Here is a 19,759-nt window from a genome sequence, read left to right as displayed (position 1 = left end):
ATACACTACCGAGATTCAAACTGCCTCTGGAAGCAACATCAGAACAAGAACTGTTTGTCGGGAGCTTCATGAAATGGGTTTCCGTGGCCGAGCAGCCGCACACAAGCCTAAGATCACCATGCGCAATGCCAAGCGTTTGCTGGAGTGGTGTAAAGCTAGCCACCATTGGACTCTGGAGCAGTGGAAACGCATTCTCTGGAGTGACGAATCACGCTTCACCATCTGGCAGTCCAACGGACGAATCTGGGTTTGGCGGATGCCAGGAGAACACTACCTGCCCCAATGCATAGTGCCAACTGTAAAGTTTGATGAAGGAGGAATAATGGTCTGGGGCTGTTTTTCATGGTTCAGGCTAGACCCCTTAGTTCCAGTGAAGGGATATCTTGACGCTACAATGACATTGTAGATGATTCTGTGTTTCCAACTTTGTGGCAACAGTTTGGGGAAGGCCCTTTCCTGTTTCAGCATGACAATGCCCCCGTGCACAAAGCGAGGACCAGTGATTGGTGTGGAAGAACTTGACTGGCCTGCACAGAGCCCTGACAACCCATCGAACACCTTTGGGATGAATTGGAACGTGGACTGCAAGCCAGGTCTAATCGCTCAACATCAGTGCCCGACCTCACTAATGCTCTTGCAGCTGAATGGAAGGCTTTCCATCTAATAGAAAGCCTTCCCAGAAGAGTGTAGGCTGTTATAGCAGCAAAGGGGGTCCAACTCCATATTAATGCCCATGATTTTGGAATGAGATATTCGACTAGCAGGTGTCCACATACATTTGGCCCTGTAGTGTATGTGGGGAAAGAGCATTTAAAAGAGCATCAGTGCCACTGTAGAAATCAGTAGTGTCGGGCTAGGCCACATCCAAAACACATGATACAGACCCCTGAGGATGACAGAGGTGGAGGAAGAAAGGAGGAGGATATAGGAGGACAGACAGTAAGGGATGTGCTATAGCTATCTGTTGAGTCACTGAGTCAGAATGCTTCATTCGGTGTTATTTTCCCCTTCTACTCCTCATCAAGCTTTGTCCTCTAACTTTGTTCATTTGTCTGTGTCATCTCCATCATGCTCTCATACACACACACACACATTCTTTCTCTTTCAGTCTTCCTCTCTCTCTGCCTCTCTAATCTCTTCATCGCTTGGCGGGGGTACAGGAGTGTCTCTTGAGTGGTGCCTAACAGAGGGAGCCAGATTCACATCACACCAGGAGCACAATCTTAGGCCCTGGTTGAGCAGATATGGATTTTCCAGAGGACACTTCATTATCATTCTGGTCCAAGTGCACAACACATCAAAACAGTCAAGCTCTTGGTAGGGAACATTCACACAACATTGGTAGAACATTCATGCCTCGGTAAAAACAGCAGAATTACAGCCAATGGCTTTGTCTCCAGAGATAATTTTTCAGTCATTTTAATAGAGATATCTTTGTGAAAGGCTGATGACACACTACAGTGTTCAGTTATTCTGGCTATCACCTCATACTAATTTAGATGGTGTCCCTATTTACAAAGACTCCAGCTACATACGGTATAGTATGAGGTATCAGCAAAAGAGCAGTTTAGAATTAAAAAAAAACTTTAGTTTAAATGTTAGTTCATGTGCATTGTCCCCGTCAAATAAATAAATACATTGTAAGTCGCTGTGGATATGATCATCTGCTAAATGACTGAAAAGTAGAATGCGAGTCAGGATCAGACAGTGACTCACGTGTAAACTTTGAGCACAAAGTCCTTCTCCTCTTGGAGGTCTGTGATGGTGTGGAACACGTCACTCATGGCCAGAGCAGCACAGCCGTACGGTCTCCTGTACTGCACGTGGGGCGGACCCTTCTTTGAGTCATTCAACAACATACGACCTGGAGGCAACATCAACAACAACGCATTAGCTCGATATGAGGAATGCTACTTTCCAAGGTTTCCTGGAATGAACATTGTGATAATTCTGTTACTCCATCTCACATAGGCTTACCAGTTCGTATGACATGTGCTACAATGTACAGGTCTCTCTTCAGGTCTTTACTGCTCAGATCCTAAAAATAAAACATAAACCCACTATTAACAAGAAAATACTGGAGCTTACTCAACGCACATGGATGGGAGGCATGCGTTTACGTACACAACACATTATTTACTTACATTTGTTGCTGTTTTATCGTGGTTGCTGTTGAAAAACATATCTAAGAATAGCTCATCTAAGCTAAAATCCTATGAGCCATCATCTAAGGGTGGAGAGCTGAGAGTTACCGTGAAGAGAGCACAGAGACGGTCCACCTTCTCTGGGTTCTTTGGTCCTCCACTTTTGTTCAGTCTCACCATAAACTTCTCACTGAGGAGGAAGACATATGTTACAGTACATGAATCAAGGCACACTGTTTTTCATTTACTCATTCAACCAAGTAGTCCCATTGAGATCATTCTATTTTGCGAGTGTAAGAAACCTTGAACTTCACAATGTGGTGCTGTCTGGGGGTGTAAATGGGTCACATGAGGGAAAGGCCTTGCGCTGAGTAAGGGTGACATGTTGTGGGTGTGGTGTGTGTCTACTATGCCCTCTAGCACTTGCTCGACTTGGGTTGTTTGAGTGTGTGTGTTCTGCATGTGCATGCCCTGTGTGTGTATGAGTTGTGTGTGTGTCCGTCCTATATGTTTGCTGTGTGTGTACTGGAGCCCTCCCTCCAGTACCGGTTCTGCTCATTGTCACATGTATCATAGAAGTAAAATAAGATGTCCTGTGGCTCCCTCTCAAGTAACTGACCTGCTTGCTTTTGCACAAGTGCCTGTAGAGGTTGTGTTCGTGTGTCCGGTGTGTGTTTATTTAGTGTTGACCGTGCATATACCTGATCTGTTTGTTGTCACGGGTGTCGTAGAGGGAGAAGAAGACATCTGCCTCCTCGCTGATGGTGTTGTAGGTGAAACTCTTCAGGTTGATGAAGAGGTGGTGTTGCACCGGAACACGGCAACCGTCTCCATGGCGCTGACGCACGCTGTCGCCCTGAGAACGATCGGACGACGAACACTAACAAGACAGGTCCTTACCGAGGGCAAACCTCTGACTGCACTGCACACATGCTACGTCTATCTACCCTTCGAAGGTTGTCACTGTGTGGTAGACATGTTCGTGGATGCGTTTTGTCAGCTTGGTGATCGTTCACATTGAATGGATTTGTGATAGTGTTGATGGTTATTGTGATCATTCAAAATGGTGGCATGGGTTTTGTCAGTAAAGTGATGTCAAATTAGTTCTCATGCATATAGTGTATCTCCATCCATTATCTAGCTACCGCATAGCAGATTATATTGAGTTCATACCTGGTTTGTGCTTGGCTGGCCACAGTGTCTGCTGGATGCATGCTGTGGGGTACATAGAGAAGAGTGATTTTAGTTTAGTCAAACATTCTATTCATGATCAATACACTAGTTCCTCACAAAAAGCCCACCCCTGTTATATAGTACTGTGCAATAGAGACATGAATTCTGATAAAAAGGCACCCACCAATTTTGCCTAGAGGTTGCTTCAGTGAGCAGTATCCCCAAAATAAGTCCACATGAGGCAAAGCATGAGCCCATGGGAGAGGAGAGGACAAAGCACATATCTCCCACACACGCACAAACCTCTCTGCTCCGCAAACTAAGAGATCTCTTTTACTCCCACCTGAAGAGGTGCCAAGGCCTGTGTGCCCTGCCAAAAACAAGCTCACTTTCATCGACCTAGTGAGGAGGCTTTTGGCAGGGATGAACCACACTGTTGTTTCTGGACCGAACACTTAATGCACTAACAATCTGCCTGCAAAGCCGATAAAAATGGCACAGGAATAAAAGGCGACTGCAGGGCAGTAGGAGACGGTATTAGACCAGCATATTGACCCTCCACTATTGGTCAAGACTGGGTCTCCTGTTTCCAAGACGGCCTCCCCCAAAACATGACATCTGCGTCTGAGCACTGATTACACTTTCCTAATTCTGGATCAGGCTGAGAAATTCTAAAATCGCCTTTTACTGGGGGTGTACACTTAGCTTACAACTCCCTAATACGTTACTACAGCTTATTCCAAATTCCAAGAGCACATTTGGGATATATCTTATTTATAGAATTGTGTCTCAACTATAGATGTGGTTAGTTTACATAACCCAGACTGTAGTATTGCAATTACAATAACCAAAACTATTGTTTTTTTCAAATACTCTCACAGGGTTGTCACAGTGCATCTAGTGAACATTCAAGTTTTGGTCACGTGTGCGCTTGTAGAGGGACACTCTCAATATGGCAGAAACGTGGGCTTAAAGAGCAGGGTGGATGAACTGGTTTGAGCCACAAAAGCGGAGTTGTGCCGCACGCACACGCGCTCAAACACCTTTACTAAGAAAATGCATTACAAGACACATACATTCACAAGTGTACAAGGCAGACAAACACAAATCATACAGCACACACAGATTCCAACATACATTTGCATAAAACACACTTGTCAGTAAATACAAAATAAAATACAGTAATTCACACTTACATTAAAATATTACCACACAAAGGAAGAACAGTTTTAGTCAAATATATGGAAGTACCCTGTGCCTGTAAAATAATATTCAATTCATAAATACATTATAATAATGCACATCTTGAGGGTCACTGTTCTCTTATTTCCCAGGGGTTTGATAGGGGAAATTATGTGTATAGATTTGCATTCACACATAACACCCATATAGAATGGCCATGTATAGAATGCAACATTAATACCTCCCTATGTTGACCATACCATTTTGTAGAGTTCAGATGCACTGATATGATCCGGATCCACCATTTCAAACTCCTTTCTAGGAACAAGGTCCAGGCCAAGGTGCCTGTTGAGAGAGAGAGAGATGAGGAGAGCGAGAAAGAAGAGCCAGCGAGAGGTGGGAGGCAACAAATCATAACATTAACCATCATAGAACACACAAAAAGCATTTCCTCTTATCTAAAAAAAAATGCCCCTTACACATCTTAAATACTCTTATAAGCAAGCATAGAAGGCATTTAGGTCTTGTTCAGAAAGCTATTATTAAAGGGATACTTCAGGATTTTTGCGAAAGCCCTTTATCTACAATCTATGAGATGAACTCATTGATATTATTTTGATGTCTGCGTGCAGTTTGAATAAAGTTGCTAACTAGCGTTAGTGCAGTCGCTAACTAGCGTTAGTGCAGTCGCTAATTTGGGGGTTTTAGGCTGGGTTTCTGTATTGCACTTTGTGACACCTGCTGATGAAAAAAGGGCTTTATAAATACATTACATTGAAATTTGATTGACATAGGATTTGCCACAACAAATTACATTGGAAATGTGTTTAATGACTAGATTACTAATCTACTCCCTTCCCTGAAAGTCCCACCCCCAATAATTAATCCTTAAGAGTCCATAATCTAATTAACATAATAAAAATATCCCCATCAAAATCTGTCAGTTTAAGCTAGAGATAAAGTATATATATTTTTTTTGCATGGGCCCGCATCTCAATCCATTACATCGGCTTTGGAAAGTGACAGAGCTACAGCGCTGTTTGTAAGAGGAGGAGACATCCTGAAATCTGTCTTCTCAAGAAAACATCTGTAGTATCTGAATGGTTTGGCCTACTGACTAATATGGCCACTATTGAGAGACGAGACTATCAGGAGCACGATGGTGTTCTCCGTTTTGCTCTACAACCCCCACAAGCCCCTCGGGACTCGTCTGCCAACTTCTGTCTGTAGCATCTGAACTGTTTGGGCTACAAACTAATTTAACCCCACTCTGGAAAGGGGAGACTCCGTTTTGCTCTACAACCCGATTTGCGGGCGGTTTCCTGGTCTGACAAACAGCGCTGTAACTCTGCCACTTTCCACTGCAGACACAACAGGCTGACATAGGGGTATGTGGTGGATTGAGACGCAGCCCATGCAAAAAAAAAAAAAAAAAAAAAAACCTCAAGCTTAAAAAATTGAAGGATTTTCATGGTGATTCAAATATTATGTTAATTAGATTGATGCAAGGGGGCGTCAATAGACTTAAGGATTAACCGATTGATGTTGGGAAAATATATGGCAACAATGCAAAGTGGTGTTAAATGCCTGCAGGTGCCTTTGGATTTTAAAACACCAGTGGTGCAACTTGTGCTTTCTAACTGAACCAAAAAAAGTGGCATGCAGGAGGGAGGCAAAAAACTTTCAAGTGGGACAAACCATTCATCTTGAGGGGGTGCAAAATGCAATCTGTTAATTATATAATAAATAAAGTTGACATATCCATCTTAGTACAGACTGGCTAAAAACATTACTAATCATTGAAAATGACACATTTTCCAATGGATCATGGCACTTTTCTGGTAAAAATGTGGGGATGCAGCTGCTCCATTTTCTCCATTGCTCAGGCGCCTGAGAGCCCAACTATGACCTCGCTCTCCGTAGTCGACGTGAGTAAAACCTTTAAACAGGTTAACATTCGCAAGGCCAGACGGAATACTATGACGTGGATTGAGAGCATGCACTGAACAGCTGGCACATGTATTCTCCTATGCCTGACCCGGTCTGTAATATCAACTTGTTTCAAGCCTGTAGCACTCACATCTATAGTCCTGAAATGCTTATCATTCTGGCTCATACCAACACCATTATCCCAGAAACCCGAGACCCACTCCAATTTGCATACCGCCCCAACAGAGCCACAGATGATGCAATCTCTGTTGCACTCCACACTGCCCTCACCCACCTGGACAAAAGGAATACAGTTGAAGTCAGAAGTTTACATACACCTTAGCCAAATACATTTCAACTCAGTTTTTCACAATTCCTGACATTTAATCCAAGTAAAAACTTCCATGTTTTAGGTGAGTTAGGATCACCACTTTATTTTAAGAATGTGAAATGTCAGAATAATAATAGAGAGAATAATTTAGTTCAGCTTTTATTTCTTTCATCACATTCCCAGTGGGTCAGAAGTTTACATACACTCAATTAGTATTTGGAAGCATTGCCTTTAAATTGTTTAAGATGGGTCAAACACTTCGGAGAGCCTTCCACAGGCCCAGGATTTTGGCCCATTCCTCCTCACAGAGCTGGTGTAACTAAGTCAGGTCTGTCGGCCTCCTTGCTCCCACACGCTTTTTCAGTTCTGCCCACACATTTTCTATAGGATTGAGGTCGGAGCTTTGTGATGGCCACTCCAATACCTTGACTTTGTTGTCCTTAAGCCATTTTGCCACAACTTTGGAAGTATGCTCGGGGTCATTGTCCATTTGGAAGACCCATTTGCGACCAAGCTTTAACTTCCTGACTGATGTCTTGAGATGTTGCTTCAATATATCCACAATTTTTCTTTCTCATGATGCCATCTATTTGTGAAGTGCACCAGCCCCTCCTTCAGCAAAGCACCCCCCCACAACATGCTGCTGCCACCTCCGTGCTTCATGGTTGGGATGGTGTTCTTCAGCTTGGCAAGCCTCCCCCTTTTTCCTCCAAACATAACGATGGTCATTATGGCCAAACAGTTCTATTTTTGTTTCATCAGACAAGAGGACATTTCTCCAAAAAGTACAATCTTTGTCCCCATGTGCAGTTGCAAACTGTAGTCTGGCTTTTTTATGGTGGTTTTGGAGCAATGGCTTCTTCCATGCTGAGCGACCTTTCAGGTTATGACGATATAGGACTCGTTTTACTGTGGATATAGATACTTGTGTACCTGTTTCCTCCAGCATATTCACATGGTCCTTTGCTGTTGTTCTGGGATTGATTTGCACTTTTCGCACGAAAGTACGTTCATCTCTAGGAAGCAGAACTCGTCTCCTTCCTGAGTGGTATGACGGCTGCGTGGTCCCATGGGGTTTATACTTGCGCACTATTGTTTGTACAGATGAACGTGGTACCTTCAGGCGTATGGAAATTGCTCCCAAAGATGAGCCAGACTTGTGGAGGTCTACAATTTTTATTCTGTCTTAGCTGATTTCTTTGGATTTTCAGCAAAGCAAAGAGGCACCGAGTTTGAAGGTAGGCCTTGAAATACATCAACAGGTACACCTCCAATTGACTCAAATTATGCCTACCAGAAGCTTCTAAAGCCATGACATAATTTTCTGGAATTTTCCAAGCTGTTTAAAGGCACAGTCAACTTAGTGTATGTAAACTTCTGACCCACTGGAATTGTGATACGGTGAATTATAAGTGAAATAATCTGTCTGTAAACGATTGTTTGAAAAATTACTTGTGTCATTCACTAAGTAGATGTCCTAACCGACTTGTCAAAACTGTAGATTGTTAATAAGACATTTGTGTAGTGATTGAAAAACGAGTTTTAAACTTCCAACTGTATACTCTACCTTTCAAAAGTTTGGGGTCACTTAGAAATGTCCTTGTTTTTGAAAGAAAAGCACTTTTTTTGTCCATTAAATTAACAACAAATGGATCAGAAGTACGGTGTAGACATGTTGTAAATTACTATTTGAGCTGGAAACGGCTGATTTTTTATGGAATATGTACATAGGCGTACAGAGGCACATTATCAGCAACCATCACTCCTGTGTTCCAATGGCACGTTGTGTTAGTTAACCCAAGTTTATCATTTTAAAAGGCTAATTGATCATTAGAAAACCCTTTTACAAATATGCTAGCACAGCTAAAACTGTTGTTCTGATTTAAAGAAGCATTAAAATGAAATCTTCAGTTTCTTGGTAATTTCTCACATGGAATAGCCTTAATTTCTTAGAACAAGCATCGACTGACGAGTTACAGAATTAACGTCTTTGTTTCTGGCCATTTTGAGTCTGTAATCGAACCCACAAATGCTGAAGCTCCAGATACTCAACTAGTCTAAAGAAGGCCAGTTTTATTGCTTCTTTAAAATCAGCACAACAGTTTTCAGCTGTGCTAACATACAGTGGGGCAAAAAAGTATTGTCAGCCACCAATTGTGCAATTTCTCCCACTTAAAAAGATGAGAGAGGCCTGTCATTTTAATCATAGGTACACTTCAACTATGACAGACAAAATGAGAAAAGAAAATCCAGAAAATCACATTGTAGGATTTTTAATTAATTTATTTGCAAATTATGGTGGAAAATAAGTATTTGGTCAATAACAAAAGTTTCTCAATACTTTGTTATATACCCTTTATTGGCAATGACAGAGGTCAAACATTTTCTGTAAGTCTTCACAAGGTTTTCACACACTGTTGCTGGTATTCACACACTGTTGCTGACTCCCTCCAAAGACTTTCTATGGGGTTGAGATCTGGAGACTGGCTAGGCCACTCCAGGACCTTGAAATGCTTCTTACGAAGCCACTTCTTCGTTGCCCGGGCGGTGTGTTTGGGATCATTGTCATGCTGAAAGACCCAGCCACGTTTCATCTTCAATGCCCTTGCTGATGGGAGGTTTTCACTCAAAATCTCACGATACATGGCCCCATTCATTCTTTCCTTTACACGTATCAGTCATTCTGGTCCCTTTGCAGAAAAACAGCCCCAAAGCATGATGTTCCCACCCCCATGCTTCACAGTAGGTATGGTGTTCTTTGGATGCAACTCAGCATTCTTTGTTTTTACCAAAAAGTTATATTTTGGTTTCATCTGACCATATGGCATTCTCCCAATCTTCTTCTGGATCATCCAAATGCTCTCTAGCGAACTTCAGACGGGCCTAAACATGTACTGGCTTAAGCAGGGGGACACATCTGGCACTGCAGGATTTGAGTCCCTAGCTGCGTAGTGTGTTACTGATGGTAGGCTTTGTTACTTTGGTCCCAGCTCTCTGCAGGTCATTCACTAGGTCCCCCCATGTGGTTCTGGGATTTTTGCTCACCGTTCTTGTGATCATTTTGACCCCACGGGGTGAGATCTTGCGTGGAGCCCCAGATCGAGGGAGATTATCAGTGGTCTTGTGTGTCTTCCATTTCCTAATAATTGCTCCCACAGTTGATTTCTTCAAACCAAGCTGTGGGGGGCCAGAAATGTTGCTTGTTTGTAGGTGACCAAATACTTATTTTCCACCATAATTTGCAAATAAATTCTGTCTGTTTTGTCTGTCATAGTTGAAGTGTACCTATGATGAAAATTACAGGCCTCTCATCTTTTTAAGTGGGAGAACTTGCACAATTGGTGGCTGACTAAATACTTTTTTGCCCCACTGTAATTGCAAAAAATGGTTTTCTAATGATCAATTAGCCTTTTAAAATGATAAACTTGGATTAGCTAACACAACGTGCCATTGGAACACAGGAGTGATGGTTGCTGATAATGTGCCTCTGTACGCCTATATAGACAATCCATTAAAACTCAGCCGTTTCCAGCTACAATAGTCATTTACAACATTAACAATGTCTACACTGTATTTCTGATCAATTTGATGTTATTTTAAATGGACAGAAAATGTGCTTTTCTTTCAAAAACAAGGAAATGTCTATGTGACCCCAAACTTTTGAAAGGTAGTGTGTTATATACAAATAAATAAATAAATAAATACACACTATAGTGTACATAAATATAAAGTGCTTTCAGTAAGTATTCACACCCCTTGACATTTTCCAGATTTTGTTGTGGTACAACACAGTCACTGCAAAGATACAGGTATCCTTCCTAAATCAGTTGTCTGAGACGAAGAAGGAAACCACTCAGAGATTTCTCCATGAGGCCAATCATGACTAAAACAGTTACAGAGTTTAACGGCTGTGATAGAAAACTGAGGATGGACCAACAACATTGCAGTTAGTCCACAATACTAACATAAATGACAGTGAAAAGAAGGACGCCGGTATAGAATTAAAATAATCCCAAACAAGCAACCTGTTTGCAATAAGGCACTAAAGTAAAACTGCAAAACATGTGGCAAAGAAATTCAATTTATGTCCTGAATTCAAAGCATTACGTTTGGGGCAAATCCAACACACAATGCGGTGGCCACATCATTTTATGGGTATGTTTGTGAACGTCAAGGATTAGGTAGTTTTTTTAGGATAAAAAATAATGTAAAGAGAGCTAAGCACAGGCAAAATCCTACAGGAAAATCTGGTTCAGTCTGCTTTCCAATAGACACTGGAAGACAAATTCACCATTTAGCAGGATAAGAACCTAAAACACAAGGCCAAATATACACTGGAGTGCCTTACCAAGATGACATTGAATGTCCTGGAGTGGCCTAGTTACGGTTTTGACTGAAATTGGTTTGAAAATCTATGGAAAGACTTAAAAATGGATGTCAACTTGGCAGAGCTGGATGAATCTTGAACAAGTAATATGCAAATATTGTACAATCCAGGTGTGCAAAGCTCTTAGAGGCATACCCAGAAAGACTCACAGCTGTTCTAACATGTATTGATTCAAGGGTGTGAATACTAATTGAAATGAGATATCTCTGTATTTCATTTTCAATTCAATACACGTGCTAAAATAAAAATATGTTTTCACTTTGTTATTATGGGATATTGTGTGTAAATGGGTGAGGAAAAACAACAATTTAATACATGTTTTGTTAAGGCTGTAACACAACAAAAAGTTGAATAAGTCAAGGGGTATGAATACTTCAGCCACACAGCAAGTCAAAAGTTTGGACACACCCACTCATCCAAGGGTTTTTATTTATTTTTACTATTTTCTACATTGTAGAATAATAGTAAAGACATCAAAACTATGAAATAACACATATGGAATCATGTTGTGACCAAAAAAAAGTTACATCAAAATATATTTTAGATTCTTTAAAGTAGCCACCTGTTGCCCGGATGACAGCTTTGCACACTCTTGGCATTCTCTCAATCAGCTTCACCTCGAATGCTTTTCCAACAGTCTTGAAGGAGTCCCCACATATACTGAGCACTTGTTGTCTGCTTTTCCTTCACTCCGCGGTACAACTCATCCCAAAACATCTTGGACTTCCTGTGACACTGGGTGCTGTAGATGTGCTGTAGGGCAGGCAGTGTGCCCCCAGTGTTGTGTTAGACTATGCACTCTGGAGAGCCCTGCAGTTGCAGACGGTGCAGCCCGACAGGATGCTCTCTATGATGCATCTGTAGAAGTTTGTGAGAGTCTTAGGGGCCAAGCCAAATTTCTCCAGCCTCCTGAGGTTAAAGAGTGCACCTTCATCACCATGCCATCTGTGCGAAGGGACCAATTCAGGTTGTCAGTGATATCCACGAAGATGAACTTCAAGCTTTGGCTCTCTCCACTGCGGCCCCATCAATGTGGATTGGGGCGTGTTTTCTGCCCTCTCCTGTAGTCCACGATCAGCTCCTTCATTTTGTTGACGTTGCGGAAGCGGTTATTTTCCTAACACCACTCCACCCGGGCTCTCACCTCCTCCTTGTAGGCGGTCTGATCATTGTTGGTAATCATGCCTACCACGGTTGTTGTCAGCAACCTTGATGATTGAGTTGGAGACATGGGTGGCCATGCAGTCATGGGTGAACAGGAAGTACAGGAGGGGGCTGAGCACGCACCCCTATGGCGCCCCCGTGTTGAGGATCAGCATGGCAGAGTGGTTGTTGCCTACCTTCATCACTTGGGGTCATCCCATCAGGAAGTCCAGGACCCAGTTGTCCACAGAGGGGTTCAGTCCCAGGGCCCTGAGCTCAGTGATGAGCTTGGGAGGGCACTATGGTGCTGAAGGCTGAGCTGTAGTCTATTAACAGCATTCTTACATAAGTATCTCTCTCCTCCAGGTTGGATAGGGCAGTGCAATTGCAATTGTTCAATCAGTGGATCTGTTGGGGCGATATGGAAATTGTAGTGGGTCTAGGGTGTCGGGTAAGGTGGAGGTGATATAGTCCTTAACTAGCCTCAAAGCACTTCATGACCGTTGTTCTGCCCCTGAACAAGGCAGTTAACCCACTTTTCCTAGGCCGTCATTGTAAATAAGAATGTGTTCCTAACTGACGTGAGTGCTACGGGACAATAGTAATTTAGTTCAGTTACCTTCAATTTATTGGGTACAGGAACAATGGTTGACATCTTGAAGCAAGTGGGGACAACAGATGGTGATATGGAGAGATTGAATAAGACATCTGGGCCGGTGGCCTTGCGAGGTTTAACACCCTTAAATACCTTACTCACGTCGGCCATGGAGAATGAGAGCACAGTCCTGGAAGCAGGCGAAGGTGTTTAGCTCGTCCGGGAGTGAGGTGTCGGTGTCCGCAACGTGGCTGGCTTTCCCTTTATAATCCGTGATTGTCTGGAGTCCCTGCCACATATACTGTGTACAAACCATTAAAGATACCTGCTCTTTCCATGACAAACTGACCAGGTGGATCCTGGTGAAAGCTATGATCTCTTATTGATGTCACTTGGAGTTAAATACACTCCAATCAGTGTAGATGAAGGGGAGGGGAGGAGACAAGTTAAATAAGGATTTTTAAGCCTTGTGACAATTGAGACATTGATTGTGTTTGTGTGCCATTCAGAGGGTGAATGGGCAAGACAAAATATTTAAGTGCCTTTGAATGGGGTATGGTAGTAGGTTGCCAGGCACACCGGTTTGTGTCAAGAACTGCAACACTGCTGGGTTTTTCAAGCTCAACAGTTTCCCATGTGTGTCAAGAATGGTCTACCACCCAAAAATCCAGCCAATTTGGAAAACCAGCCAACTTAGAAATCCAGCCAACTTGGAAATCCAGCCAACTTGACACAACTTTCAGAAGCATTGGAGTCAACATGGGCCAGCATCCCTGTGAAATGCTTTCGACACCTCGTAGAGGTCCATGCACAGCCGAATTTAGGTTGTTGAGGGTAAAAAAGGGGGTGTATGACTCAATATTAGGAAGGTGTCCTTAATGTTTTGTACACTCAGCGCAAGTCACGTTTTGCCTCCGATTGCCTTACAGAGGTCGTAGCTGGTCTGTTTGTACACGTCCATGTTCCCAGTCACATTGCCATGGTTAAATGTGGTAATTTGGGCTTTCATTTTTGCTTGAATGCTGCCATCTATTAAAGTGTTTTGGTTTGGATAAGTATCGAATCGTCACAGTGGGAACAACATCCTCTATGCCCTTCCCGAGTCAGTGTATACATCGATACTATTCTCAGAGGCGACCCGGAATATTTCCCAGTCCGCGTGATCAAAACAATCTTGAAGCATAGATTCCGATTGATCAGATTAACGATGAACAATCCTTACCACGGGAGGTGTATTCTGCCTATAGGTGGGGAGGAGCAGAACGGAGGCGGGATCTGATTTGAAAAAGGGAGAGCGAGGGAGGGCCTTGTAATCAAGGTATATTAGTATTTTTTTTTTAAACAAATCCAAGGGGGGGGGGGGGGTGAATACTTATGATACCCACTGTATAGATTATCTAGGAATCGCTTTGTATAAACAAATCTGCTAAATGACCGTGTCAATACATTACATCTACATTATGTTCTGTAGCAGGATGCAGTATTACAAATGCACACACAAACATGATATGGGCCCTGGCCCATGCGCCACACTACATCAACTCACTCGTTGCCCCAGTCCAGGCGCACGGTTATGTGGCGTTTGATCTCTCTGGTCTGGTCCTGGGCCAGGTGACCCTGGATGAGCTGCCGGCGCAGGTCAATGAGCTCATTCATCACATGACGCAGCTTGTGGAAAAGGTCCACCTTGTGCTTCTGTGGGGATCACACACACACAACAATATGATCAAAACATACATGTAACATAACAAATTGGCTCTTGGACATTCCCACAATACAGTATGTCTATATTGATCTGGACTCTGACGTTTCTATGTCAGTATCTCTATTCTTATGAGAGTTCCCTGGTCTGCTATGGGGAAGTAACAGCAACTCCAGCTCCAGGCACCCTCATGATTCAATCCATGGTTTTAAATAGACTTCCATTATGAAGCACACAACTAAGCAACTAGCTGCTGTTAGAATGCAAGTGTTCCTCCTGACAGTAGTAGAAGGTCAGGGTTATGAGACTGTAATGAGTGTTAATGAAACACACTAGCATGGCTGTGTCATTAAATAATTATGCAGGAATTATACAGCTATAAAGGAAAATGGGTGTTCGGTGAAACCTGTTTCTCTGTTAACAAACAACCAACAAGGGTCTTTCTTTTCTACTGGAGGCTACATAGTTACCACATGAGTTCCACTGATAGAGCTAAAGTACCAGCACAATTAATAATACAAATAAAAATATATGTCCAACTCAGTCCTTACAGCAAATGTAGTTTTTCTCCATGACCAAGGACAGCACTTTTAATTGAAGCATTTTATATTCCTCCCATTGGCCTGACAAGCCCACGCTACCTCCCAGTTTTGTTTAGATAAGTGCAAAGTTTAACCGCATCTACAACGTTCTTGGACATTTAATTAGGGTAAACATTCCATGTTCTCAACCTGCTGGTGGCTGTAGGAAAACAACGATTTTAGTCAGAGCCGATTAGGCCTCTCGGTTGGCTGTTCTGTGAGGCCTAATTATGTACATTACAACAGATACACACTAATTCAAAGGCCATCACTCCCTGAGGTACCGCGATGCATTCTAATTGCAATATGCCTTGAGCGCAAAACTTTAAATGAAAACAAATAAAATGTGTAAACATCTAGCCCAGGGGTGTCAAACATATGGCGTGGGGGCCAGATCTGACCCGCGAGGAGGTCTAATCCGGCCCGCGAGTTATAAATAATACTCCAAGAACATATCTACTTGCAAATGACTAAAATCAAATCCAAACTGTGTAGAAATGACAATGGACCTACATTATTAGTTTCTTCACTGTGTCCAGCTCACTAATAATCACCGAAATGAAAGCTAGAAAGTCAAGGAGCATAGAAATTCCAAGAACGATGGATAGAGGACCATTTTATTTATTTTTATATATATATATATATATATATATATATATATGAAAATGAGTTTGACACCCCTGATTTAGCCAATGATACATCCTGTTTTTATGATGGTAACCGTGGTGACTGGCTACCACACAGGGGGGCAGAGTGAGTGCCCGAAATGAGTAGTGTTAAATCAGTGGTTCGAATTTGTTGTGCTTGACAGGAAGTTACATCACCACAGTCCTGCCCTAGGCTCCTTGGTTGCTCTGAGCATGAGCAGTCCTCAGTGATAGGTTATGTAAAAAGTCGCTGGCAGCCAAGCTCGACAAAATCTCCCTCCCTCTGCTCAGGTCAAACCTCAGCTACGTATATCCCCTCCTGCCCCTTCCACACTTAGCAGGATTAGGGTTTATTTAGGTCTCCATAAACATTTATAGAGTGGGAGGGTGATGATGATGCTGGCTGAATGTACAATACTGCATTGAGTTTTAAGATGACTGTATAATAGCCCATAACATAAACATTATCCATGGACAGATCGGTGTTCCTTAGCCATCTCCTCTGACTGTCATTGTCATGAATGGCATGCCAACGATAGACGAGTTGGCTACGGCACAGAGAGATCTGGGACCAGGTTAGGCAAAGAAGTATAGTAATGGCAGAGTTACATTCTGTGAAATTGCCTATGATAGCTATCTACTACGACATTATTTATAGACAATGACTATTTTGGGAGATACATAGGCAGGATAAGACGATGAAGAGTGGAATTACAGCCTATATGACACGCTATGGGGAATCATGGGAAGGGGATGTATATACAGTATGTTCAACCCCAATGGTTTTTGCTATCCCCAGTCTTTTGCAAATAGACATGGCTTTTTCAGCTATTGAATGAGGTGAACATTGTATACTGCAGGTAAAAATGTATCTCATCAAATATTTTGAGCTAAGTATGTAACGCAGGGTGGGTGCAGCTCCTGTCCTCTTTCCCTTTCTGATCAACCACTCTTCTAACCCTGTATGTTGCATTTAAATGGAGTCCGTGTGAGGCGATACTGACCACGTAGAGTTGCTTCCACAGCACGCCCCATTCCTGCAGGGTGGAGGTGGTCTCAGTGATAATGGGATCTTCCAGAGGCACCACCGTCTCACACAGCCTAGGGTGAGACACACACAGTTATAGAAACAGAGTCAGACACTCGAAAACCTAAAACTGACACAGACATAACTGCCGACAGTACAAATAGAGAAAAACAAAAACACAATTGAACGAACCAACACACACACACACACACACTTCGATCACTGCCCTGTGCTGGCACTGTCATGACATAACTCTTTCATGATGGGAAAAACTATATTTCACTCAATTGTGAAATTAGGATTATAAAGGATCACTAGAGCAAAACCACAATGGACAATTTATATTTCAGAGTGCCAACCATGAGACTAAATGAAAGACAAGAGAAAGACCTTAAGCAGGAGAAAAGGAGAAGATCGCCAGGTTATGTTGTGAAATGTGGTTCTCTGCACTCTGGCTTTGGATTCTATATTGGATTCTATAATGTATTGCATACATTTGTTCTATAGAAAACGTGTCTAGTTAAAAACACAAGACAGTCCATCCATTACATAACAAGCCAGAATGATACTCTATAGCTCTGATGCACTGGGAGAACCTGTAGGTGTTTTCATACCATTAACCAGACTAAACTGCAATGCACATTTCCCAAATTCAACTCTTTGAGCAGGGAAGTGTAATAATGACAATTTCCAAGTCTGCACCTGTTTTAGAAGCAAACAAGAGCTCTCTGAATGTGTGTTATAAGTGCACAGGAGGGTGGTAATATAACACTATGAACGATCCTCCCAGTCCACACTGTCACTGATCCCTGCCTGCAGATCTAATCTCCATCAACACTGGCTGGTATAAAGAGCTTGCCTGCCTCCCTTTGTCTTTGCACTGCCCTCTCTCTGCTTCCACTGCCATGAACACCTTGTGTGCCTTAAACAGCAGCACAACTCGGATGACCACTGGTGTCGTGTGTGTCCGTGGGAGAGTAGTATGTGTGTGTGTGTGTGTGTAGGAGCATGCTTCACTGGCAGAGCAGACCTAATGCCATTTAACTACAGATCCTCACAGATCAGTGATGAGGGAAACGAGGCAACAGAAATGGGTGGGACATGCACACACCACCCCATTGTTGATTAATAAATCTTACCCAATGGCAGCTCTACATTATGTTGTGGAAAAGATAGAGCTTCCTTTGGCTTCCATTAACCAGTGATTCTCCACCTTATATCTGAAATTATTGGCACCCTTGATAAAGCTGAGCAAAAAAAGGACTGTATAAAATAAATACAAATATATATATATATATATATATTATATATATATAATATATATATATAATATATTAAAAAAAAGGGAAACTATACAATTTCTCAGAGTAAGAAACATTTCTGAGATTGGAGAACACATTGGGAGGGATCTTAGACCATTGCTCCATACAGAATATTTCCAGATCCTTGATGTCCTTCGTCTGTACATTTTGCAAGGGTCATCACAGTCTCCGGACTTAAACCCCATTGAAAACCTGTGGTTTGAATTGAATGGGGCAGTCCATAAGTACAGACGAAGGACATCAAGGATCTGGAAAGATTCTGTATGGAGCAATGGTCTAAGATCCCTCCCAATGTGTTCTCCAATCTCATAAAACATTTAGGAAAAAGGCTCAGTGCTTTTATTCTCGCAAGGGGAGGGTGCTGGAGTATTGAACAGAGGGGTGCCAATAACTTTGACCCTCATCTTTTTTAGTTTCAACAAAATCTCTTTCTCTGAGCAATTGTCGTAAAATAATATAATTTCCCCATTGTTTTTGTAGACAATATAGCTCAGTATTTGTATTATTCACTTGATATAGTAGTTTTTGCTCATCATTATCAAGGGTGCCAATCATTTTCAAACCAGGAATGTATCTCTGACAAACTGGGCTCATATGATTTAACAGGAAGAGACTCACCCTCTGTTGGTGACTGTGGATTTCTTCAGGTGGACATAGTTGGTTGGGAATATACCCTGATGGATGGAAAGGGCAGAAGTAGAAGAGAAAAATGTAGCAAGGTGCTGCAACTGAAGACCGTAGTCCTGTGCTCTGCATGCATGTAAACAGTATGTCCCACATGTTGCATGTGTGTGTCCCTATGTTGTACATGATATGCATTGGTCAACTGTAATGTGGAGCAGTAGTTAGAGGAGCGGAGTTCTTGACAGGCGAAAAACTACTGTAGCAATAAGCTACGCTTAGATTGTGGCTATTTTAATACTGCTCTAACTCTCTGACACACACAAACTGAATATGCAGCAGCTCAGCCCCAATTGTCGCTTAGCTGGGAAGGGCATGAGAGACAGAACAGTGCCAACTGCCACCCTTGCAGTTCCTCTCTCTGGCTCTAATCTGCCAGATGTGATGAATTGGGCACAGTGAGCACAGTTAATTGTGGCAGCTAAGGGAGAGTATGAGGGCAAGTGAGGGAGCGTGGGAGGAAGAGTACATAAAAATGGAGGCGTATGGGTGGGGGATTGTAACTAGCTGATGAGAGTAGTGAGAGCAGAACGGGCATTGGCATCCCATAAGACCTCTAGCTATCTGGCAGGATTGTGAGGAGTTTTAGTGTGTCTTTCTGGAACAGTATGTTACCTGACAACTCAATCTGACTGACCTTTTATTTCAGCTTGACTCAGAAGAATGATGAGACAGCAGAGGTATTGTCTATCACTGTCATGACATTGAAGAGGAGTAAAACCACATACAGATCTGGGACCAGGGCCAGACTAAGGTATCACAGGTTCTTCACTGGTTTCACAGCTTATTAAGATACTGACTGAATGAGGCCTCCCGAGTGACACAGTGGTCTCAGGCACTGGGGCTGTATCACAACCGGCCGTGATCGGGAGTCCCATAGGGTGGCGCACGATCGGCCCAGCGTCATCCAGATTA

General features: G+C 42.6%; 1 protein-coding gene across 1 annotated transcript in view; it reads right to left on the bottom strand.

Moving 5' to 3' along the window:
- The window catches only part of LOC139416249 (dedicator of cytokinesis protein 3-like), a 58,398-nt gene that overhangs the window by 28,829 nt on the left and 9,810 nt on the right, over positions 1-19,759 (bottom strand). Inside the window, exons 4-12 of the mRNA XM_071164684.1 lie at positions 18,782-18,837; positions 16,819-16,915; positions 14,431-14,579; positions 4,760-4,844; positions 3,318-3,359; positions 2,846-3,000; positions 2,253-2,334; positions 1,978-2,038; positions 1,717-1,864 (exon numbers count right to left, since the gene is read on the bottom strand). Of these exons, the coding sequence (XP_071020785.1) occupies positions 1,717-1,864; positions 1,978-2,038; positions 2,253-2,334; positions 2,846-3,000; positions 3,318-3,359; positions 4,760-4,844; positions 14,431-14,579; positions 16,819-16,915; positions 18,782-18,837 (875 nt within the window). The remainder of the gene's footprint in view (positions 1-1,716; positions 1,865-1,977; positions 2,039-2,252; positions 2,335-2,845; positions 3,001-3,317; positions 3,360-4,759; positions 4,845-14,430; positions 14,580-16,818; positions 16,916-18,781; positions 18,838-19,759) is intronic.

This window comes from Oncorhynchus clarkii, chromosome 9, assembly GCF_045791955.1.
Source record: "Oncorhynchus clarkii lewisi isolate Uvic-CL-2024 chromosome 9, UVic_Ocla_1.0, whole genome shotgun sequence".
NCBI classification, from domain to species: domain Eukaryota; kingdom Metazoa; phylum Chordata; class Actinopteri; order Salmoniformes; family Salmonidae; genus Oncorhynchus; species Oncorhynchus clarkii.
This window is presented reverse-complemented; position numbering and strand designations above follow the sequence as displayed.